The sequence below is a fragment of the Apodemus sylvaticus genome, chromosome 4 (genome assembly GCF_947179515.1).
Source record: "Apodemus sylvaticus chromosome 4, mApoSyl1.1, whole genome shotgun sequence".
In the NCBI taxonomy this organism is placed as follows: domain Eukaryota; kingdom Metazoa; phylum Chordata; class Mammalia; order Rodentia; family Muridae; genus Apodemus; species Apodemus sylvaticus.
In genome coordinates, this window is record NC_067475.1 from 36223138 (window position 1) to 36249624 (window position 26487).

A 26487-nucleotide genomic window follows, 5' to 3' on the forward strand; every position below is an offset into this window, starting at 1 on the left:
CTTAAGGGCACTCCCTATGTCTAGCTCTGTGTCACCAACACTAGCATTTTTGGAGTTCCTATGTCTCACAATGATTTGTCAGTTTTCTTGCTTCTTTCTTTCTTTCTTTCTTTCTTTCTTTCTTTCTTTCTTTCTTTCTTTCTTTCTTTCTTTCTTTCTTTCTTCCTTCCTTCCTTCCTTCCTTCCTTCCTTCCTTTCTTTCTTTCTTTCTTTCTTTCTTTCTTTCTTTCTTTCTTTCTTTCTTTCTTTCTTTCTTTCTTTCTTTCCTTCTTTCTTTCTCTTGTTCTTTCTTTCTTTCTTTCTTTCTTTCTTTCTTTCTTTCTTTCTTTCTTTCTTTCTTTCTTTCGTTTTCTGGTTTCTGTTTTTCAGGTTGTATGTGTGTGCGCGCGCGTGTGTGTCTATGTGTGTGTGTGTGTAATGGTTTCCAATGCATAATGGCTTTTGCATTTTCTCTGGGGTCTCTCTGTGTGTGAACGTGGTGTGTATCTCTACATCTACATGAATTATGTGAACTTTTCCTTTGGCTCTTTTCCTTCTGTTTGTTTTTATTTTGTATATTATTATTTGTTTTTCATTAGTATTCCAATGAGAAGAACGAGTCTGAATATGGGTGGGTGGGAAGTTGAGGATCTGAGAGGAGTTAGGGGAGTGGGAACAGTAAATATATTTTATTAAAACTCTGTTTTTAATTAAAAAACATTCTGGGTCATTTTAACCTGATAACACTGCCTACCAGAGGGAAATAAATAATTGTTTATACAACTATTCCTTCTTTCATTCGTCACATGTTTTCCTAGCGCCTATGAGTACAGAGCTCAGGGCTGGGTGCTGTGAAATTTATGGAGTTGTAAATCAGAGCCTTGTTTCTCAGGGGGCCAGCAAGAGAGGTAAAAGGCTTCCTAAGAGCTGTGAAAGAGTGGAAAATCATGCCTAATACGACAGTTATAGAATGAGTTGTGAAAGGTCACTGTTAAGATAAATTATTTCTGGCTAAGGAATCACGGGAAGAGGTAAGAGGAATGTGGTGCTTTTGCTGAATCTTAACGAGTGGTTGGCATTTGGGCAAACAGTGAAAAGGTGTAAACCCCAGAAGTGAAGGAGATGGGGACCTAGAAACCCTGAGCCATCCATCCCTGCCTCTGGAGTGGCAAGTTTGCAAGTACAGAGCCTGAAGAAGCTGCTTGGAGACTGGGGTGAGCTGGGCTTATAGTTAACGCTGGAGGCAGAAAGAACTGAAGAAAGCTGTGAGGGAGCCTTACATTCAAGCTTAAATACATGCTCTCCACTTCAGAAGCTCTGTGATCATAGCCAGCTTATATAACTCCCTTAAAATTTTAATAGTCTATCCATAAAATGAGAACATTTGTTAAATATTTTATTAATATTTTCAAATATTGGGTGTGAAGATTAAAAGGCAGGATGCTTAAAAAGAAAAAGAAGCACATGAAAGCCCTCAGAGAAAATTAATTTCTTTTCTCACTTTTAGTACACCGGGAAACCAAGGCTACTATTTGCCAAAGGGGCTCTTGTGATGAGTCTTATGTTTTAGTAAAGCAAATGTATTGGATGAATTGGAAGAGAAAAGGGTAAAGGCTAGGAGATGAGAGATGGGAAGGTTTCCTTCTTCTTCTAATGAAAATAAAGCACATGGAGAACTAGATGCCTCAAAGTAACACCACTGCAGGGAATGTTTAGTATCTAGACTATTAAAAGAACATTTCATCAAACTAATTATATCATAGTAAAGTACCCACAGGATAAGATGAAATCAAAATTATATGTAGGATTTTGCTAGTTTTTTTTTTTTTAAGTTGTTAGTCCTCTGCAGCTGGGTATCTTTCAATCTTCTGGAATAGCACTTTATGAAACTCAAAAGTATTACCTGGACAGATATTTATCTAAATTATGGAAGCTACTAATTTTAAATGAGTCTTTTGAGGTTCATTTAAAATTAGGCTTTTTGATCATCAAGGTGTGCCATTAGTCTAACTAACCAGCAGTTCTACTATCAGATAATCCAAATATCAATTACTAATAGGCAGCTATCAGCTGGATGGCTTTGGCATTTTCCTCATGGATTGTCTCTGAGGTTCAAAGCCACTCTCCTCTTGTTAGAGTCATTTTCCAATGACGAAATAAGGCTTGAAGAAGATTCTTATTTCTTATTCAGATAATCATAACCATTTATATTTTCACGAGTGCCTAAGCATTAGCTAAATATCTGTGAAAGCAAAATATATTGAGCATTCTCTGGGGTATAGAACACTACTTACAACTAGGGTTTTAATCATGTAGGATTAATACGCATTTTAATAAGAGTAGGAATCAAACATGACCTTAATGCTGACTATATAAGTTGGTAGGAAATGTGTGTGTGTGGGGGGGTGTGTGTGAGCATGCATGTGTGTTTGTGGAGAGATAATCTTTTGTGCACTGTGTAAAAGCATTCACCTGTCAATAAAATGCTGATTGGCCAATGAGCTGAGGCAGGATTAGAAGATGGGACTAGCAGCAGGGAGAGAGATTTCTGGGATAGAGTCAGGCAGAGATTCACCTCAGACTGACTAAGAGACAGACACATGAAACTTAGAAGAAGTTACACGTGGTAACCAGCCACGTGGCATTTTTAGAAGAGAATAAACTGAATTATTGAAATATGAGCTAGTCAGGATCAGAGCCAGAGCTATTAACCTAAACATTTGTTCATATACAAGAAGTCTCAGGGTTGTTATTTCTGGAAGCAAAGTGGATGGGTGGAAAAGCACAAGGTTTCAGATGGCAATAACTGTCTCTCTCTCTCTCTCTCTCTCTCTCTCTCTCTCTCTCTCTCTCTCTCTGTGTGTGTGTGTGTGTGTGTGTGTGTGTGTGTGTGTGTGTGTTTGTGCATGCAGATGTGTGTCTTTGTCCACATAAGGCCATACAATGAACTAATTAAGTCTGTTTTCCTAACCTTCCTCCTGTCATTTTATAATGAGAATGTCTACAAAATTCAGTTTCCTTTCCACAACGCTAGTGCATTTGATAAATCTCCCGAAGACACACCCTAGCTTTGGAGCCCTTGGCAAGCCGAAGAGAAGCTCTTTGGATCCCCATCCACTGGGACAAATTGAAAGCTCCAGAGCTCTTGGCTATGCACACAGCTGTGCAGTGTGATTGCAGTGGTACATGACAGACACTTGGAAGGTTCAACTTTATCCATCTGCACAGGGAGACTGTCCTTAAAGCCAAACTCTTAGAGTTTCCTAGGAAAGTTGCTGAGGGGGGAAAAAATCTCATCATATTTTTGGTGCTCCATGTAAATCTTCATCATAATTCAAGTCTTCCCAACATATCTGCTTCGGCTCTGATGCTAACCTCTATGTATCTCCGTGCTCTCCATTTTTATTCAGCCTCTATCCTTACTCTGCAGACCTTTCTAAAAAGTCTTCAATTCCTGACAGTAAAGATCCCCATTGACATTAGCATGGCCCTTGGCATTCCCAGTTTTCACTGTAATCATTACTGTCTGTCCCTACTCTACCCTCAGCTCTGGGCTGGTGCTTTATTCCCCTTCCCTTCCCACAGACCCTTAGGCTGGAGAGGTAAGCATCTTCTTAGTTCTTCATTATACTTCCTACTGTCAGAAGCTCAGTTCCTTTTAAAACCAGCAGGACAGACTAGAGTTATGGTCTTTCAGCTAACTCCAGGCTCCACCTCTTATCCCTTACACAGAGACCATCCCTGTCCCTGCTTTAGATTACCTTACCGCCCTCTTTACTATGGTCGTCTCAATGATTTAGGTATCCACAGGAACGAAGTGCCCAGCATTCTATCTTAACTGCTTCACTTCCAAAGATCTCACCTCCATCCTCATTTCTCTATCATCTGTAAACACTGAAGCACTTGGAATTTTGTTGCAGTATGAGATTTTCAGTGACTATACTGTCTAGGTGTACGTGGAGTTTCCACTAATTCCCATCCTTTCTGATAGTCTACTCAGCAGTGCCCAACCAAAAACTCAGTCCCTACTCTGTCCAAACATAAGCTCCTCACACTCCTTTTTCTTTCCACATTCAAGTCCATGACCAGTCACTGTGCTCATTTTGGAAATCCCCAAATCTTCTTAACTCTGCCCCTGAGGTACTTCTCCATGCAGCACCTGAGTTTAGCTGGTTAGAAACGACTGTGCTGACCCCGTCATAGCTGAGCGTGCAAAGCTCTGGTGGGCTTCCGGAGTGTCAGCTTTCTGTCTGAACTCCCTGCTCAGTTCACTTTTCCACTCCCCTAGAAAGCATTTTACCCCCAACTCTTTCAAACACCTAGACCTTAATTCTCAGCTGCTGATCTCACTTTTTAGGTTATTTGGAAAGTAGAAAGATTCCACAGTGAACTCCTTCATCCTCCCCATATCAAATCTTCCAGCCTATTTGTGCTTCGTAACTGCCTTTGTTACTTCTGCAGTGAAAGAAGTGATAAAGAACAGTCCAGGTGATTTTGAGAAACAATGAGGAGGATTTACATTCTAGACATAAACATTTATTATACAAGTATGTCTAAGAGGTGGACCATTGGAAAAAGAGGATAGTCATTAGAACAGAAGAGTCAAGAAATGGACCACATGGAATGGAGCAGTGTTGATGAAGATGATTCTGCAATGCTATGGAGAAAGTGGTCTTAGAGCACACATTCTATCTGTGTCTGTCTGTGTCCGTCCGTCTGTCCGTCTGTCTGTCTGTCTGTCTGTCTCTCTCTCTCTCTCTCTCTCTGTGTGTGTGTGTGTGTGTGTGTGTGTGTGTGTGTGTTTTCTCCCACTTGTGTGACACAGCATGCATACCCATGCCATGACATGCCAGTGGAGATCAGAGAACCATTCTTGGGAGTCCTTTGGGACTCAGTTCTCTCCTGCCACCTTGTGGGTTCTGGTGATTGAGTTCAGGTTGTCAGACCAAATGGATAGATACAGGAAAATGAATACCTTGGAACTCTGATTTAACGCTACATCAGAAATTAATTCCAGTTGGTCTAACATAGAAACAGCAATAAAAAGTTTAGGAGGAAACTATAATTTATTAGTTATAAATTTAGTCAGGACAGGCATACCAGTGAACAGTCACTATAATGTCTGAAATGAAACAATACCAAATGTTGGCATAGGGGGAGTTTTTCCACACAGTTGTAGTGATAGCGCAAGCCCAGAAGCATTGTTTTGGGAAGTGTTGGACCATATCTACAAAAACAGAATACACATTTGCCTGCACCTCAGAGTTCTACTTGATGAACACACAAGAGGAATGCCATGAGGTGCTCATCAAAGCATGATCAAGTATGTTATCAAACTGGAACATGGAATATGATCAAGGATGATATCAAACTGGAAACCACCAACATCCTCGATGGTCCAATGGATAAACAAACTGCAGTATATTCACACAAAAGACGCTATCCCACAATGAGATTCAATAAATGGCATCAATAGGAAACAATATGGAAGAAAAACCATAATAGTTAAAGCAAGACTTATTGTGAGATAAATTAAATCCAGATTGCCAATCTTTCAATAAGTCATCAACACTGCATGCCTAACACTTGCAAGGCCTGTTGATTCTTTCAGAAGCTATGGTTATGTTCTTCTTTAAGAATGAATGCCATTATTTCTCTGTGCCACCACTTAGAACACTTCCTTAAGAATAGCAAAGTTACCTTGACACTGATTAAACACAGGCAGCCACTTTCTCAATTAATGTTTATGTCATCAAATGAACCGTGAACATCCATTGACCACACTCCATCATTACCTCTTTTGGACTCTTACCAAATCTATATAAAACAGGAACAATAGTAGCTACTATGGTAGAGAGCTGTTGGGAGAATTAAATGAGATAATGTGTGTGACAGTGACAGCTCTGTAGGTGCTTGCATTTAATACAGATGCTTTTTTAATTCAACATAAACAGGGTTATCATCAGAAAACCCTGACATGCTCATAAAAATTACTACTGATTTCAGGACACACCCCTCATTGTTGCTGAAGCGGAATGATGGGAAGGCCAGGGATTTTATATTTTGACTGGCATTTAACGTGATTCATTCTGCACACTTGAGTTTGAGGACTACCACCTACTGACCAGGTTTTCTCGATTGTTCTTCCCAGTTTACATGGAGCAGTCTGCATACAATGAATGCTTCCTGACAGGATGATTGCTGCTCAGAGTGTTACCAGCGTGGTATGTTACAAATTATAAAAGGAATTTGTTACAGATATGTGCAGCATAAAAGGTAAGCTTCACATTTTGATTGCAGAAAAATATGAAAAGGGCTGTTGTTGTGTTAGAAGTATGAAAAGTTAATTCAACTCCAAGCTATTAGACTCTCCTCAAGTCAGGTACTTGAGTCCTCTCACATTTCCTTACAAAATAATCCATCCCACTGGGACTTTTATTGCTTCCTTTCCCAGCCTCCTTTAGAGAATGCAGTAGGTACAGACTTGTTCTCACAGACAGGATAAGTACCATATTCTCTGGGCGTGAAGTACTCATGTTAAGCCCAGAACTAGACAGTCATGACCACTTTCATTCTTACATCTGTATTCATTTATAGGAAAGTCCTGAGGAAAACCTCAAGTAAGACATCTCCCACTCTTTAACTCAAGTAGAAGTTTGTCCGAAACAATTATGCAACTTATTGAACTGAACCAAAATTTTGGGAGGAAGCAACATCTTCCCATTGGATGTTTGATTGCACCAGCAGGACTGAGCCAGTCTGTGGTACATAAATAAATAAATAAATAAATAAATAAATAAATAAATAAATAAATAATGAATAAAATAAGCAGGAGTTATTTCTGTCTCAATTTGTACCATCTAATTAAGTAAACTTAAAGGTAAAAGATAAAGGTAGAATAGATCTATCTAAGGTGTTTCCAAATGTCCTCCTTCAGTACAAAGATTACTTTCCATACTTAATTATGGAAAGGAAGTTCATGAACTCGGTTTAATTTTTTCTCAATTACTGTTGGCTCTCTGTGAAAACCTGAATTCTTTAAATCCACTGAAGTATCTTTAAGACATGCTCATTTCATTAGTTAAGAATAAGGATGGTTGGGAATCAAGGTGAAGACCATAATCCTAGGCCACTGGTTGGGCTTATTTTCCAGACAGCTGTATAAATGTCAAACACTCTTGATTTTGTGTTGTGATGATTAGCCCTGAAGAAGGGTCTGGACACTAAGACTTGTCCCTCCTTTGCCTCCTCTTTTTCCTCCTCTTCTTTTTCTCCCTTCCTTCTTCACGTGTTTGCTGTTTGCTTATCTTTTGGACTTTTGAGACTTTGTCACTCTGACTGACCAGGAACTCACTATGTAGACTAGACTGACATCTAACTCACAGAGATCTGCCTGTCTCTGCTCCCTGAGTGCTGGGGTTAAAGGTACGCACCATCATGCCTCGATCTCTACTTCTTCTTTCTAATGTTGAAAGAAATTATTTTCTGGTAGTGATGGTAAATTTTGACAGTTTGGGAAGCAATGGAAATTATGCTGTAAGCAAAAGTCTTTGCAAGACAGAGTTTTCTACAAAACACTGCAGTCGTAATTTTTCCAGACTGGTTACTGGCGACCCTTACAAGGTCCAATTCCAAGAACAACTGTACTCGAAGCAAGGGTTCTCTGTCCTGAAGCCAAAATCACAAGGCACATAGATTAAAGCCATCAACTGTTCAGGAGTAGCTTGACCCCTTGACCCCTTTGCTTTGCTTTCCAAATCAAATTTGTACCAAGAAAACAAGTTACAATCATGCATATTCTGACAAAGTAAAAAATAGAAAAATGTTTGAACACCTTAAGGTGATGAGCTATTTAGCAAACTATTGACAACATTTCTTTGTCCCCTGAGCTGTGTTAGTGACTCAGAACCTTCCCCACACAGGAGAAGGAGGAGCAGCAGCAGCAAATCCCACTGAACCCATTGCATTTTGAGAACTGCCTTGGCAGACAGATATGACACCATGAGAGAAAATCGCCCAACAAAGACACAGGCAGAAGAATCATATTCCACACTCATCATACTCCATGTCACCTTTCCTGCTTTTGTGAATTCCGTGCTCTCTCTGATGACCTGGGGTTTCAAACATGCAATTCTAAACTTTGTATAGATTAAGAGTTGTAAATAACATTTTTCCTCTGAGGAGTCTGTTCTGATACCTGAAACGAAACATGAATGCGCTTGACAGTTGAAACAGATTGGGAAGCAGCAACCAAGGAGCTCTCTGTTGGTGGATGAGTGTGAAAATACTGACACCATCCAAGAGCTCACAGCTGGCTGTCAGGAAAGGAAAGGGAGGAGATTAGAGACACCCGGGTACTGACACTAATGATGAGGTGCTGCTCGTTCGGTGGATCATTTATTCATTCATTCATTCCTTCACTTGCTCATTCATTGGATTGTTTCCCCCATACTTTTAGATCCTCTCTTCAATTAGAAACCAGTTTTAAATAAAGGCTTAAGAGTTTCCCAAGTAATACATAAAGCGGTAACACTTACTTTCCGGTAATAAACTGGCTCCTGGACGGTGTGCAAATAGGCTGGACATAGTAGTTCTCTAGCTTAACTCCTTCTGCAGCGAGTTTGTCAAGAGTGGGCGTCTTTATCTCAGATCCGTGGTAACCCACATCTCTAAATCCCTGATCATCGGCTAATATAAAAATGAGATGGGGCTGAGAGGGGGCTGCTGCGCCTGCTTCCGGTCTCTCTTCAACTTGAGCTCTTAGGGACCCCTCCTCCTCTAAGTCCTGGCCCCAGCACAGGTAGCCATAGGTGATCAGGCTGAGGACCCAGAAGCCTGCCAGGGCACCCATTGCTGCTGTCTTTCCGGGCCAGATCCAGGTCTGTGGAGATAGCGGAGGCAGAGGCTCCGCACTGTCCCTGGGGGCCATTCACTCTGGTCCCAGCAGAGACTCCACAAGCAGAACCCTGCTCCCTTTGCTGCTGCTGGCACACTCATACATGCGAAGGGGTAGATCCGGCTGAAGGAAGGCTGCCAGGGAATCCTGCTCCCCTCCCAGATGACACCACTTCCCACAACTTCAGTCCTCTGGAGGTGATGGTTTAACCCATGAACTTTGAAAAAAAAATATTAGAAGGGAGCAGAGATCCTCTGGATCCTTTTTACTTTTTTTTTTTAATCTTCTTTTTTAACCTCTTAATATCACCTGGCAGCTTGCAGAAAAATATAAAATAATGTTAGTATCCTCACTCAAAAGTTCTCACGAAAACATTTAAAAAAATATTTAAAAAAAAGACAAGAAAGGGAGTGAGAGCCACACAGGACAGAGATGTCTTGTAGTCACAGCGTCCTCTTCGGGGAGCAGGACTGTGCCCACGCGCAGGCAGGCATGGGGTGGTGGGACTGACATCAATCGGTCCAGGCACCCTGGGAAGCCTTGCCAAGTTACCCCGAGCAACTCCTGGCTTACGGATGAATGACAGGCTGAGCGGAGGGGACCTTCTTCCTGTTGGCCGCTTCCCCTACCTTTTCAGGGCTAGTTTCCCATTTTCCCGCGGTGTGTTTGTCAATTTTCTTGACCCCTTTCCGGGGGCCCCCGAAGTGAGAAAGGATCAAGTCCCAGCCGGCCTCCTCTTCAGCAATTCCTTCTCTACCCCACAGCGCTTGGGGACACTCACGGAGTCCTGGCCAGCGATCGCAGAGCGCACGTGTCCCCAGTGGGTGCTGCAACTGCTCCAGTGTGCCCTTGGGTGGCTGACTTAGTTCTAGCCATCTGTGCCTTCTTCCTCTACTCGCCAGGCAGTCGCAGCCGGAGATTCATACTCGCTTGTTGAGGGCGGGCCCAGGCCTGGGAGGCGCTCGCTCTCCGCCCTCTTTCTGCAAGTAAAAGGATGGACCCGGGAAGGGCGGCTTCGCTGAAGGGCGGGTCCCTGGGGTCCCAGTGAGATGTCCCGTGCAGGTGAAAGACCATCTTTCTGCCCATAAATGTTCCCCCTTTGTTCATCCCGAAACTTTAGAAGCTACTGGAGCGAGTGAGAAAAGAGCAGGAGAATCAACAGATGGCACAGAACACTCTATGGCTGGTTTTCCTTCATTGCTCTACTGACTGCAACTCCCCCCTCCACCCCCACTCTACCCGCCGGCCCTTCCTATGCATCCCCGCCTTTGCTGTTTCTTTTCTCCTCTTTTTATTTTCACTGACAGCCACAAGCACAACTTTTAAACTAGTACTTTTTCTATCAACAGTTGACGTTTCCAGCGCGATTTATTCATTACTCTCTTCCATGGTGAAGATGTTAAGAATGTAGGCGTTTTCGCCCCTTTCCAAACTTCCAGGGATTTCCCGCCAAGAATGGGGGGGGGGAGAGAGAGAGAGAGAGAGAGAGAGAGAGAGAGAGAGAGAGAGAGAGAGAGAGAGAGAGAGGGAGAGGGAGAGGGAGAGGGAGAGGGAGAGGGAGAGGGAGAGGGAGAGGGAGAGGGAGAGGGAGGGAGGGAAGGAGGGAGGAAGGGAGGGAGGGAGGAGAGCTACACCCTGAAGAAGGAAGCCCAACTGCCTGTGTAGTGTTGAGTCAGGGATTCATGTACTAACCTGGAACTCTACCTGAAGATGATTCTGAGCTTCTGATGCTCCTGCCTCCACTTCCCCAGATTGTAAGATTTCTTCAAGCCAGGTTCATATAGTATTGAATTAATACTCCATATGTGTGCGTGTACACGTGTGTGCCCATATATATATGCACACACATATATGTACAGATATATGTACATATATATACATATATATTCTTCCCAATTTTTTAACACTTGCTCACTGAACACCTAGTGTAGACTGGCGTGCAACATGCAAGATTCAATTAATGACCAAGTCATAACTCTAAGTTTCACTTAGCTGTTACTTTTTTTTTCCCCGATATATTTTTTATTTACATTTCAAATGATTTCCCCTTTTCTAGCCCCCCCACTCCCAGAAAGTCCCCTAAGCCCCCTTCTCTCCCCCTGTCCTCCCACCCACCCCTTCCCACTTCCCAGTTCTGGTTTTGCTGAATACTGCTTCATTGAGTCTTTCCAGAACAAGGGGCCACTCTTCCTTTCTTCTTGTACCCCATTTGATGTGTGGATTATGTTTTGGGTATTCCAGGATTCTAGGTTAATATCCACTTATTAGTGAGTGCATACCATGATTCACCTTTTGAGTCTGGGTTACCTCACTTAGTATGATGTTCTCTAGCTCCATCCATTTGCCTAAGAATTTCATGAATTCATTGTTTCTAATGGCTGAATAGTACTCCATTGTGTAGATATACCACATTTTTTGCATCCACTCTTCTGTTGAGGGATACCTGGGTTCTTTCCAGCATCTGGCGATTATAAATAGGGCTGCTATGAACATAGGAGAGCATGTATCCTTATTACATGGTGGGGAATCCTCTGGGTATATGCCCAGGAGTGGTATAGCAGGATCTTCTGGAAGTGATGTGCCCAGTTTTCTGAGGAACCGCCAGACTGATTTCCAGAGTGGTTGAACCAATTTGCAACCCCACCATCAGTGGAGGAGTGATCCTCTTTCTCCACACCCTCTCCAACACCTGCTATCTCCTGAATTTTTAATCTTAGCCATTCTGACTGGTGTAAGGTGAAATCTCAGGGTTGTTTTGATTTGCATTTCCCTAATGACTAATGAAGCTGAGCATTTTTTAAGATGCTTCTCCGCCATCTGAAGTTCTTCAGGTGAGAATTCTTTGTTTAACTCTGTACCCCATTTTTTGATAGGGTTGTTTGGTTTTCTGGAGTCTAACTTCTTGAGTTCTTTATATATATTTGATATTAGCCCTCTATCTGATGTAGGATTGGTGAAGATCTTTTCCCAATTTGTTGGTTGCCGATTTGTCCTCTTGATGGTGTCCTTTGCCTTACAGAAACTTTGTAATTTTATGAGGTCCCATTTGTCAATTCTTGCTCTTAGAGCATACGCTATTGGTGTTCTGTTCAGAAACTTTCTCCCTGTACCGATGTCCTCAAGGGTCTTCCCAAGTTTCTTTTCTATTAACTTCAGAGTGTCTGGCTTTATGTGGAGGTCCTTGATCCATTTGGATTTGAGCTTAGTACAAGGAGACAAGGATGGATCAATTCGCATTCTTCTGCATGCTGACCTCCAGTTGAACCAGCAACATTTGTTGAAAAGGCTATCTTTTTTCCATTGGAAGCTGTTACTTTTAATTCCCCCCTGCTACTACAGTTCTTGTCAACTTCGCAGGCAAACTTGGTGGAATGGGAACTTAAGCTGGAAGACAGAATGCTGTTGCATGCAGCTAATTTTGCCAACCTGCGCAGGCAGTTGCTTATTCTGGCTGCTTCCAGGAGAGATATTGAGAGTTGGGAGTAGCAACTCTTTAAGTTTAAATCTCCAAACTTGTAAGAAGAGTCAGTCAGTACTGAGAGGCAGGGCTCCAGGCTTCACTGGCCTAGTGGGGTGGGTGCTCGAGTGCAAACGATGCACACACTCCGACAGACCCAGCGACTTTCAGTTGGAGAGCTAAGGAGCAGCATGGAAGGAGGGTTGTTCATGTTTCTGTGTGACAATAACAAGCATTTCCAATTTAGATTTCTGGCAAGAATTTTCTTTAAGCTTACATTTATGCAGTATCTCCTGTGGGCTAGCCATACTACCCTCAACACGGACACACTTATGAACACGCGTGTGCTTCTAAGTCTTGATGTAGTACCTGTTATACTTTATTTTTCTAGACTAGCCCTGAGGAACATTGTTCCAATTGACAATAGTGGACGCGCTGGGCCAGTAATAGCACTGGGAAGCAAGGAGTGGACTAAGTTAGGATGTCTGGGCTCTCTGGTAGACCCTCTGCTATGGTGGAGAAGAAAGGTCCTGCTCAGCTAAGACCTTCAGGCCCCCAGTGCTATGTGGGAAGGCATTCTGAAGAAGATAAAAACAAAGATATTATAAAGCAAACATACCCAATGTAAGATGTGTGTGCTTAGGAGGAGGTGAGGTACTTCAGAGGAGTGAGCTTTAAATAGGAAATGGTATTATTTTATTTGTTATCTTGCTTTTTCTGTGGAAATTTTCGATGTATAAATCTGACTTCAAAGCTCTGTCTCTTCAAAAGATGTGCTTACAAATGGGGTTTAAAATCATTCCCAGTCAGCAAGCACAGACTGGTCACAACTGGCAGCCAGGAGTCTATTGTCTGTGTATTTGGATTGTAAGTACACACGTGGCATTTCCTACCGTAGGGTTGGGACTCATGCTCTCTTGTTTTAGACAATAGTCTCACCTCCTTCATGAAATGCCAAGTTGAAGTAGTTTTCTCCTCATTTTAGAACCAACCTTCTCAATTTCAGCTGTCAGTTGTTTCCATGGACTCTTGTTTTAGGTTTATTTTGGCTTGGGTATACTTAATTAGAAATAAACTCCATTTAGTTACCGAATGGCCATATGTCTTAGTTACTGTTCTGGTGGTGTGAAGAGACATCACAATTAAGGCAACAAAAAGAAGAAAGTGTTTCTTTGCAAGCCCGTTTACAGCTTTAGAGTGTTAGTTAGTTATCATCATGGCAGCACGCAGGTGTGGAACTGGAGAGTAGCTGAGAGATAACATCTGATCCACAAGTAGGCAGAGACAGAGACAGACAGACAAGCAGGCAGACAAACAGACAGATAGATACATAGGTAGGTAGGTAAATAGAAAGAAAGAAAGGTAGATAGATAGATAGATAGATAGATAGATAGATAGATAGATAGATAGAACATTAGGTAAGTAGGAACTGAGATTAATAAGTTCCCATGATGTCAGATACTAAGTGGACTTGAAGAACTGGTCCATGACTTTTCGGACCTTAGGGGTGGATACTTTTATGAACAGAACATGTCACTGTACTATGGTCTCTTCTGGGCTGGATTTATGGGAATAGAAACAACAAAGAACACTTCATCCCATGAGGTTGACTAATTGTAATGTCCTTTCAAGATTATTGGCACTTGTGAAACCTTTTGATTAGAACAAGTAGTGGTAAAGAATATAGAAAGGAAACTTGGAGATTTCTTTTTCTGGGGATGTTTGGAGGAGTACAGGTGGACTCCCACAGTTGCTGTAAAGTTTGAAATTTTCAAGGTAGTGCATCCCTTGGTTAAAACACTAGGCTTTGATTATGAGAACCAATGTTCATTGAAATCAAAAAAAGTAATTGACTATGGGGGAAATGGATACAAGTTTGGGGACCCCAGGTAGATTTTCTTCTTCGGTAATAGTAAAATCAAATGAAAGGTAGGGCAAATTAGGGGCACGGTAACTACTTGGAAGGGCAATCTAAATAAGACATAGTAGCAGCAGCTCTACCCAGGGATAGACAGGCTTAGGGTGTAAGATCATTGAAGTTGACAGTATAGAGTACAGTAGTGAATAACTGTGACCCATCTGTGAATAGGAAAGCTAAGAACCCACCAACAAGCAGCAAAATTAGTAACTGGGCAAGTACAACTCTGGGGCACTCATGCTAAATCTCTCCATAAAATGGCATTGCTCAAATCCCCAGTTAAGGCAAGGATAGAATTTCTTTAGCTTCCAAACTGCACATGCTTAGTATTTAAAAAGGCGATCAGACAGTATTTCTGCCATTTTATTCTTTTTACCCATAGATGTTTATTTTCAAGTAAACGTGTACTCGGATGCTTAAAAGATGTAATACATTTTAAAGGCAGATTCAGAAATTGGAAAAAGAGTCTGTTAATGATTTTCAGATGACTTAAGAGCTTCACTGGGCTTATGTGTATGTTAAATACTTAAAAATGGAGAAATATCATAAACTTTAAATTAAAGCACAAATAACCTAAAGCAGATGTTTGTCCTAATGTGGTCATCTTGACATGGGCCTCTGTGTCAGTCGGGCTTGCATTATTGCAAAATATCGCAGGGAAGCAGTTTACTTTGGCAAAATTTTGACTCATTGAGTCAATGATCCATGGCCCTGTTGGTTTTATGCTAGCGTCAGAACAACACGCCATGGTGGGAATGTCTGGGACATCAAAAGAGAGTTGAAAATGGTAGAACTCCATCAGTACATGGCCCCAGTGATCCTAAGCCTCCCATTAACTACCATCTCTGAACATTCTTACCACTTCCTAAGTGGTCTTGGTTGTAGAGTGAGTCTTGAACTCATGAGTCCTCAGGAGATGTTCATCCAAACCATCATAACACTGCACAAAAAACTCATGGTACAGTGTGAAACTAATACTGCCTGAGTCCTTAAGTACCACAGCAACAGGAAATTCCCAAATAAGAATAGAATGGTTAACTAGCTGGCTTAGTAATATTCAGAACACATCTTCTTGCCTAGGAAAATATTTGGACATAAGCTATAACACTTTTTAAATAAAAGAATGGTATTGTAGACAGTAAATATATTTTAAGATATAAATATAAAAAATTAAATATTCCACAAATAGCAAAGTTTTTGATATTAGAAAGTAAGTTAATCAAGACTGTCAAAGAAGTTTCCTTTCAAGAAAATTAACAAATACTTATGTGAAAACCAACTTTAAAACATTTAGTAGTGCTTAAAGCCCATAATTTTCTACAATTTTAAACTCTGATCATATTGCTCAAATAATAAACTATATATTTTTTATATATTTGCAATATTCTGTTAAATTTCCAAACTTGGTTGTTTATTATAACAACAGACATTTTTGTTTAAGGGATTTTCCAGTCTCGGGTAGGAGGGGGGGGGCTTAATCAAAATATCCATAGTGGATAAATATATGTTATTAAAAACTGTGTGGATGATTCTGTTCATGTAAAATTCTGAAGGGCACTGATAGATGATCCAAACCATCAAGAAATATTTTAATGATATTCTTTATTGGACAGAGTTGGTGCTGTTTAGTAATTGCAGTATAGGAAATGGAGCTAAAACAATGGATGTGTTGGTCTATAATCAGAATGTATGAGGGATGAGCATTTCATTTTGTCATGACAGGAGGAAGCAAAGTTGAAAACGGATCAGTTGATGGGGTAAAAGAAGAAGGAAGGTATAGGTGGGAGGATACTAGGGCAGCAGCTTGTGCAGAGGCTGCTGGATCCAGATACTCAGAGAAAGCATTGAGAGGAAAGATCACCTTTAAATACAGCTTCTTTAGGTGATATCTGAAAGCAGGATTCCTAGACCAGAGGTAGGAGACCCTCACTTCTTGAGGTTAAAGCAAATAGTGTAGGAATGGGTTTTGACGGAGGTGGAAGACAGGCTCTAAACTAGCCAGTGACGTTCAGGAAGTAGTGAAACATGTTCAGCAATGAAATTAGTAGAAGTTGATGATTTCAGAACTGGAATGGGGGGAGGGAAGGAGAAAATCCCGGGTGAAATGAATGGAATTGGGGAATATTTCATGGATGAAGAGGAAACCTCCTGCAATGGACACTCCATAGAATCTATGAGAGTAACCCTAGCAAAACATCCTAGCAAACAGGGACACAGGCCTGAGCTTGCCATCTTCTGTAACCAGGCAAATGGAGGAATTGGGACACCAATCAAGCCACAAAATGTTAACCTACAGTGCATTCTGCCTGCAGAATGGGCTGGGACCAGAGCCTAGCAGAATCATCATCAAAAGGTCACGATGGAAATATCACTACATCTTGATAAAATGAGTGTGTGTTTCAGAATAGGAATAGAATGGAGTGTGATAAAAGGGTCTCAGAGAAGATTACAAAGGATGAAGAAGATGAGAAGTAAGAAAAACACAACTGCAATGAAACTTTATTCAAACGGTACCCAATAAAACACTCTGCTAAGTATCGATTGCAGTGTTGGCAGAAGCACTCCATACAGGTAGGCACAGGTGAGGAATGAGCGATGTTTGTACAAAGGGGTGGGAGGTAAGAAAGGAACACTAAGACAGTAGGAAATCAAAAAGCTAAAGATCAAAAAGACAAGAAAACAAAGAAACCAACAAAGTCACAGCACCAGGAAAGGGAGAGGCTGACAGAGCTGTCAGGCAATAAGGATCATAGAATGGATGCTTTTTTCCTATGCATTCACAAACATTGACAAAGGAAGAATCCCAATATCTGAACTCATTGACATCCATGAGATAGGCTTAAGCAGGAAAAAGTTTTTATCTCAATCAGTAAAAGTGAATTGACTAATGTGAAATAATAAAACTAATAGCCTGCTAGATGAGACATGCAGAAGCTTGTCAATAAGCACTACAGCTGCAAAAGAAGTTGAAAAACTTAAACAAATGTGTTCAAAGGCCATGCAGAGACTGCCCCACGTAGGGACCCATCCCATCTGCAGACACCAAACCCACACGCTGTTGCTGATGCCAAGAAGCCCTTGCTGACAGGAGCCTTGTGTAGCTGTATCATGAGAGGCTCTGCCAGAACCTGACAAATACAGATGCAAATGCATGCAGCCAAACATGAAACTAAGTACTGGGTCCTCAAGGGAAGACCTGAAGGAGCTGAAGGGGATTGCAACCTCATAGGAAGAACAACTAAGCAGTATCAACTAAGCAGATCACCCAGAGCTCCCAGGGACTAAACCACAAGCCAAAGATTACACATGGAGGGACCCATGGCTCCAACTACATATGTAGCAGAGGATGGCCTTATCTGTCATCAATGGCAGGGGAGGGCTTTGATCCTATGAAGTTTTGATGCTCCAGCTTAGGGGGATGCTAGGGTGGTGATGTGGGAGTGGGTGGGTGGGTGAGAGAGCACCGTCATAGAGACAGGGGGAGGGGGATGGCATAGGTTCTGGCAGAGGGGAAACTGGGAAGGGGGACAACATTTGAAATGTAAACAATTAAAATAACCAATAAATAAATAAATATTTTGTTAGTACATCAAGACTAAATATAATAAAGATGAAAAGTCAATCTACCTACTTGCTAAATTATGAGTTACTTGACCTGTCCTTGCCTCAGTTTTCCTTATATGCAAAATAGGAGCAGAAATAGTACCTATGCTGGAACATGCTATGTTACTTAGCTACTGGCAAACAAAAATCCACAACCATGGGGGATTGCTAAACAATTTAAAAATTCAATAATTTCAAGCAAAAATAATTCAGTTTTACACATCTCAGCATTAGGCCAGCTTTCTTCCTGGTATTGTCTCTCTTTGTGTGATCAGTGACACAGATACATGCTCCTGTCATGTTAATAGCAGAGGAGCATAAGTCCAAGGCAGGAAGCATCCCCTCGGCCTACCTCCCTACATCCCATTGGTCAATAAATAAAATCACAAGAAGAATGCTGATGTTAAGAAGTAAGAAATACATTTCCTCCCAGAAATGAATCTATAAAAAAAAAAAAAAAAAAAGCTGTGGATCTACCAGGGGTGATGAATTGCGGTTGATAATTAAATCTATTTTGGTTGACTTAAGAATGATGTAATTTAATATATGAGAAGTATTTCAGGAATTACCTGATGTATAGTAAAGATTGTGGTGGTTGGAATAAAAATAGATCCCTTAAGGCCATATGGAGTGGCACTGTTAGGGGGTTTGGCCTTGTTGGAGTAGATGTGGTCTTTTTGGAGTAGCTTTGGCCTTGTTGGAGTAGGTGTGGTCTTGTTGGAGTAGGAGTGGCCTTGTTGGAGTAGATGTGGTCTTGTTGGAGTAGGTGTGGTCTTCTTGGAGTAGATGTGGTCTTTTGGAGTAGGTTTGGCCTTGTTGGAGTAGGTGTGGTCTTGTTGGAGTGGGAGTGTCTTTATTGGAGGTGGTGGGCTTTGAGGTCTCAGATGCTCAAATCGGTTCTCTTTCTGGTGTTTATTGCTCCTGATATAGAACTCTCGGCTCCTTCTCCAGCATCATGTCTGCCTGCCTGCTGCCATGCTTCCTGCCATGACGATGTGAACTAAACCTCTGAAACCATAAGCCAGTTCTAATGAACTGTTTTCCTGTATCACAGTTCCCATGGTCATAGTGTCTCTTTACAGCAATAGAAAGCATAGACTATAAATATTAATTTAAATTTTTCTTTCTTTTCTTTTTATTTAATTTTATTTAATCTCTCTGTTTTTTTTTACACTCCAGATTTTATCTCCCTCCTGGTCCACCCACTGACTGTTCCACATCCCATACGTTCTCCCTATATGCTCACAAGGATGTCTCTACTCCCAAACCCCCACCCCACCAGTCCTCTCCACTCCCTGGGGCCTCCAATCTCTTGAGGGTTAGGTACATATTCTCTGACTAAATTCAGATCAGGTAGTCCTCTGCTGTATATATGTTGGGGTCCTCATATCTGCTGGTGTATGCTGCCTGATTGGTGGTCCAGTGTCTGAGAGATCTCATGGATCCAGGTTATTTGAGACTGCTAACCTTTTCTAAACTAATTTATAGGATAGCATTATTCTTGTCAAAAATATCACTTTAATGTTGACAATACAGGATGCAGCATCCAACAATCTCAAGGGAAGATAATATTTCCATTCTTATTACATACTATACAATATTACATAATCATGATGTGTGTTCATAAATAAAACCCAGGAAAAGCAAAAGTGGATCTGGTGTTATAGAAAAACAATATGTAAAATACACTTTTCAAAATAAAACGAAGGGTATAAACATTCCAAGTGATGAACATAATATTTATGCAGTTATGTAACTATGCTAAAAATAACCTACATATTGTAGCATATGCCAACAAAATCTATCTCATTTAGAAAGAAAAACACTTTTAAAAGAGTATTTTAGAAACTCCATAGAAGTTTCAATGACTAGACATGTGCAGGCATTATTTTCAGCTTCTCAATGATATGGGATCTTCTGTGACATATGACTGATCATGAAACAAATTCAAAAGACTATTAAGTCAGAAGTTTTAACTGAGGAACTAAGAAACAAAGCTGTGGTTTGTTCCAAAACTGTGTGCCAGAACAAGATGCCAATTTTCCATACAGACTATAGAAAACCAGTTATACAACTCTTAAAATCCTTACCTACTCCAATGTATGCAGATTGAAGAGGATTCACGAGGGGGCATTTTTACAAGGTGATTGTTGTGCCCTGAATACATCTGCTCCCAACACATGGCTGTGGTATAAACTTCTGACCTGAAATTCACATGGTCTGGTGTTTGGCTTTCTCACAGAGATCTATGAGGTAGCTGCTGGTGACCAGAGGGAAAGTATAGGTCACAGAAGATTGCTGAATCCTTCACAACTTCCTTAGAGCAATGTATACTTGCATGGTCCCTAGGAACGAGATGTTACCCCTTGTTAAGCAAAGTTGTCCTGGTTGCCTTTGGCCTCTGAAATAGGTGAAGTGCAGTGCTGAGGTTCAGACAGGGTTCTGCAGAGTATAGACGAGTTCCACACTCAGGAGGTGACTCAGGAGGATATATCTCTAGATAAGAAGCCCTCAGAGGTAAATGGGGCTTCTCAGAGGTAAAAGTCACTCTGTGACATATGCTGGCTCAGCATGCATCATATTGGTCATTTAACCTAACTTGGAGAAGTTAACTAAAAAGATAGAGAAGAAGGGTTAGAAATTGTAGGAAAGCACTACAGTGTTCTAGATCTAGGAAGAGGGAAAACTGTATGCTGCAACTCAAGCATACAGTTTTCAGAACTTTATATTGTTGGACTCACAGTTCAACACTGAGATCAGCTTTGTTACAGATACTGATCAAGAGACTGTTAATTGACAGTGCTGCTCAGATTATTGGTTGGAACTGTTCAATGCAATAGTTTTTCAGTATTAGTTAAGGTTCCGATGGCTGTGATAAAACACCATGATGGAAACAATGAAACAAATTGATCTCTCCTGTTTGGGGAGAAAAATGTTTATGTGGTTTATGCCTCCACATCACATTCCATCATTAATGGAAGTCCGGACAGGACCTCAAACAGGGCAGGAACCTGAAAGCAGGAATACCGCACAGCACTGTTCAGGAGTGACCCCAGCCCTGTGGACTGGGCCCGCCCACTTCAATCACTAGCTAAAATGATCTACAGGCTTGCCTGCAGCCCAGCCTTATGGGGGAGGTATTTTCTATTCTCTCTCTCTCTTTTTTTAAAAGATTTATTATTTATTTTATGTACATGTGTACATTGCAGCTATCTTCTGATATACCAGATAGGGGCATCCGATCCCATTACAGATGGTTCTGAGCCACCATGTGGTTGTTGGGAATTGAACTCAGGACCTCTGGAAGAGCAGTCAGTGGTCTTAACCACTAAGCCATCTCTCCAGCCTAGGAGGCATTATCTGAACTGAGGCTCCCTCATTTGCAATGACTCTAGCACAGTGAGCTATGACTATGTCAGAAATATGTAAACCTTAAAACTAAGCTTCAAATGAAATGAAACTATTTTATTTTCACCATAAAACATGAAAACAGTTAAACATGTATGGAATTAAAAAGAATTCTTTCAAGCTTATAAAAAATACCTCTCAACAACTATGTAAAATATTTGGACACAGTTAATATAAATAGGGATGAGTGACAAGGAAGTAAAAATATTTGTCCTCTTAGTAGTGAGGAATATAAAATGAGCAGCATAAAACGTGTTTATTCTCTTTAAATTATCAAATATTCTGTTTTATAAAGTGGAATGTTGGTGAGATTAGAAGGAAACTGGTCTTTACATTTACTCTAAGCAAGCAGTTCAGGAGAATTTAGAAGGTACATTCATGAAACTCATCACCATAGCACCAGCTCAACAGAAAACATGATAATCATTTAGGAAGGTAGCTTACATACATTTGGGGATATCTGAATGATGCAATACTATGATCATTAGGAGTGTTTAAATATAACAAAAATAAACTATTTTTTAATGCATTGAAAACATAAAATATTTTCTATATTAACCCTGTAAACTACGTTTAAATATTTATGTTAATTCCAGAAGATACATACTTTTAAATTAGTACTGTTGAGTCACTGGGCAGAGATAGTGTTAAGCAGAAGAGAGGATCATAAGAAATGGGGAAGAAAGAACACCATCTGGACAGAGTGGAGATCCCTTCCTGGGCACAAGGAGGCCATTAACTCTTGTTCGGCAGCCTGATGCAACGTCTCCTCATGATACAGAGCAAGTCCCTTAATTTTTCTGAGTGTTGGTAAAAAAGAAGTTAGATGACTCCCAGGACCAAAATAATATCTCCTTTCTCTTTGAGATTCCTTTTCTTTCTCCTTTCATAAAAGAACACAGAATTTTTAGGGCAGAAGCCAGTTGGATATCAGCCACAACCATAAGTTAGAGAATGTTCAAACAGAAGCCAGCTTGAAGAGCTTGTGTCTGTTAAAGACTACCAAACTATCTCATGGTAGAATTATATATAATCTTTACTGTGAGTTATATAGCCTGTTTTAAAAATAACTTTCAAATATTTCACATACTTCAAGGAAAAGATTAAGACAGGGTTCAACTTTTATATCTACTGTTCATCAAGACACAACATCTTTTCAATTTTTTTGGTCTGTTTCAAGTATGAAGAGTGTGGTCTGTATCTACTGTTACTGTTATTTTCTGTGGATGGGTAGGAATAATATACATGAAAATGTTTTGGAGCATCTGTGTAAATTTCTATATTTCTCTCATTTTCTCCATAACTCTGACTTCAGAAAATTCCTTGAAAACAGGTCACCCGAGAATTTAAATGATTCCTTTTTCATCTAAGGAGTTGGGGAAGGGCTAAAGCTAGTGTGTGGTAGCCTGGTAAAACAGCTGAGGCCGGAGAAGACTCATTCAAAATCACACCGTGGTGAGGCTGTCCCTCAGTACTGTGAGGTAGGGCCAATTTGTTAAAGTGGAAGATGATATATCACTAAAATATATGTCTAATTGTAATAAACCAAGTTAACAGATATGGTCGTTTACAGCTCTTTAATTGCAGCTGTTAGGAGGGTGAGGTTGGAGGATTACTGTGAACCAGTGCTACATAATGTAGCTGCCTACATGAAAAAATGTCCCTCCATCAATAAACTAATACATTAGGTTAAATCCTTCTGTCTTCTACATTGAATTACTTTGGCTGGCAATTATTTGAAGTCTCTCTTCTTCTGTTTTTGCTCCTGTTCTCTAATGTTCTTTGGTATAGGACACAGACATCCAGGACAAGTATCTAAACTGCACACACCTCAGACAGAGTTTAGCTTTCCATATGATCTAGAGGACACGTAGTAGCTGGGTGACTATTGAAGGTCTATATAATCTTTATCTCTATCTATCTATCTACCTATCTATCTATCTATCTATCTATCTATCTATCTATCTATCTATCTATCTATCTATCTACCTACCTACCAACCTACCTAACTACCTACCTAACTACCTATTGATCTATCTATCTATCTATCTATCTATCTATCTATCTATCTATCTACCTCCAGGAAACACCTGGAGAAGGATCTATGCATAGAATATTGTACTGCTAGATACTAAAATTAAAGAGAGAAGAGGGTATCTTCTAGGTGGTAACTTATCCTCTAGAGAAAACAGAACTAGGGAAGGTACAGAGAGTAGTTCCTTCCTGGTGAGATGTAGGAAAAATGGCCCTTTGCCTTGGTACATAATGTTCCTAGATCCTCAATTCATTGATTTCTTTAATTGCTTTCATCCACTTTAGCCACCACTGTGCTCAGTTTTATTTGGATCATTTTAATCTTAGGAAAGAATTAATCTCAATGAGTATTTGCCCACTGGAGTATTTCAAACTTAAGTTGTCACATACTCTCCAGTACTTCCAGTTTTCATAAATTACTTTATATATTTGGGTTATAAATAATGTGCCACCTTTATAATAACTTGTTTCAAGAGAGTTAAAGTTATCACATAATGTAATGCTTGCACCTTTCCCTTAACATCAATTGAGCATGGAGAAACAAAGGACGAGGCCAAGAAGTCATCATGCATAGTCATCTCGCCTACCAGATGACCCTGACTGGGGTATCTGCTACAATGTGGGTCCAGGAAATCTTCATGCTGTTACTTGAATTCCCAACATGTCATGTAGCAAATCACTGACTATGTGACAATAAAAATAACAGCTTCTTGTTATGCTCCTTTTTTTTCTTTTTCATTAACAATGTTGCTTTAGTTTTGAAAAGTATGGGGCTGGAAAGATAGTTCAGCAGTTTAGAGCACTTGCTGCTCTTTCAAGGGACTCAGTTTCAGTTCCCAGCACCTGTGTGGAAACTCATAACTGATTGTAAGTCCAGGGATTCAATTCCCGCTTATAGTCTACATATATATGTATATATATATATATATATATATGCTTTGATTACACAGGCATACATCCACACAAAATACTCTCTCTCTCTCTCTCTCTCTCTCTCTCTCTCTCTCTCTCTCTCTCTCACACACACACACACACACACACACACACATTACTTTTGCTTGAAAAAGAAAAATATCTATGTCCTTTCCTGTTGCTACGAAGCCAGAAGATTTTGTTTTGTTTGTTTTGAAAACCATGGTGTCTTAAACATATTTTTGGTTTATTTTTGAGACTGTAATTTAATTTAATTTCTCATTTCCTGTCCCTTCCTCCAAAGCCTCCCATACTCTGGCCCCTGTTCAAATTCATTGATTTGAATACATGAATCATCCACTAGGTCAATTGTTGTTGCATGAATATATTCCTAAGTATAACCTGCTGAATTCATGTATTGAGGTTTAGCTTTGTTTTCAGGGTTGAGTGTTTGGCGCTCAACAGCAAATGTACTCTTTCCTGAGGAGAACGATTGCCTCTGGTCCTAGCTTTACTCTGTTGCTCATATTTCACTGTGCAATGTGGCATTTTCATTGGTGTTCTCCTTGTTCAGCTCACGTTTGGTTGGTCATGAGATTTTACATGGATAGCTTCCGATCTTGTCAGTGACAGCATGGATATTGGGGGTGGGGAACTACAACCACTAATTTACTAAACCAGCATAATCTTTAACAACAATCTATAAACAGTTACTCTTATACCTACAGACAAGTGTAGTTCTCATCTCTTAGCAAGGAAATTTCTCCTTGGAACAGATGGAAACTACTACAGAAAACCTCAACCAAATCAATGCACAGCATTGTGAAACCCAGTCTCAATGGACTCCTTCAAAGCACTCCTATACCTACGGCTCAGGGACCACAGCAGAAGAGGCAGCAGAAAGATTGTTAATGCCAGAGGTTCAGGGATTTTGCTGTGAGATGTTTTTTCTCCGAATGATGTCAGATTTTAATTTTAGAAACATTTTCAACAATCATAATGCAAGGGGACCATTTATTAGGCCAAATCATATACTTAGTGTAGAAAATGTAATTTCCAAAATATGAATTACATTGTCTATGACAGTGCCTTCGTATTATGACAGGAGTCCTAGGGAGCCTCCTGTTTTTCTTTCCTGGTCAATACTTAAGATTGTGGTTCTTGGCTATCAGATTGAAAGTCACCTGCATAATTGATAAATCTCATTTGTGTGTGTGTGTGTGTGTGTGTGTGTGTGTGTCTGGCGGTGGTTAGATTGACTTGTGGGTCATCATACTACATGTCTGAGACCCACACTGAATGTTCTTAGAACAGTTCTGTAAGCTGGAGATCTTGATGGGATAAAATCAAAGAAAAGGGGAAGATGGGATGGGGGAAGATGGGATGCAGCTATAAGACTGGTACCCTGTTCGCTGCTGACAACCTGCTCTAGGCTGCATGTTCTTCAGTTTTTCTTAATCCTCTTAGGCCTCAGCCTGGACTGGGCATTCCACAGTCTCTTCCTCTTGTCCTGAGGACCAAGCTTAGGGTGAGCATCTACTTGTTTCCCTTGCTTGACATGTAGACAGCCACTGTGAAAATGTTCAGCCTCTGGTTGTGTAAGTCAATTGAACCAATTTCCTTTTATAATATATGCATTGGATCAGTTCTAGGCCTCTAAGGAACCCTAATACTGCCACACCCCATTCTCTTAGGAAACATTTGGTATTAAGTTGCTGGGTCAGCTGGAGAAATAAATCTGTTGTTGAGCAACACTAAAGCAAACACAAAATTTTTGGAATATTTCTTACACAAAATCAGGATCGACAATTTTATTCATAAGGCTTTATATATATATATATATATATATATATATATATATATATATATATATATATATATATCTTAAAAGTTTTAGTGTGTTAAAAGTGCTGTCAGGTTTTCCTCTTAAGTTTATCTCATGAGAAATATTTTGAATTCTTTAATCACTTAAACATCATTTTAATGGGCATAATTTCTTTTTCTTGTGTCAATGATATGGCTCATAGATATCGGAAAGAATATTTCCCTCATGATTATCTTGTGATTTCTTGCAATAGTAAGTAGGAAAACAGACTTTTTGCAGATGTTTCTATTAGTATGTTAAATATTCTGAGCCAGAAAATCTTACATAAATTTAAAGAATACATCTTTTAAAACCCTTGAAATTAATTTATTTAGTTTTCTTCAATTTAATGCCATATGGAAACTTGTCTTATGACATCCATGAATTTCTTTTTATATGAGTTAATTTTAAGAAAT

The 26487-nt window shown here is 40.2% G+C and overlaps 1 protein-coding gene across 1 annotated transcript in view; it reads right to left on the reverse strand.

Annotated features, from left to right (window-relative positions):
- Arsj (arylsulfatase family member J) overlaps nt 1-9761 on the reverse strand; it is a 75663-nt gene extending 65902 nt beyond the window's left edge. Inside the window, exon 1 of the mRNA XM_052179295.1 lies at nt 8517-9761. Within this exon, the coding sequence (XP_052035255.1) occupies nt 8517-8908 (392 nt within the window). The 5' untranslated portion in view covers nt 8909-9761. The remainder of the gene's footprint in view (nt 1-8516) is intronic.
- Nucleotides 9762-26487: the final 16726 nt, after the last annotated feature.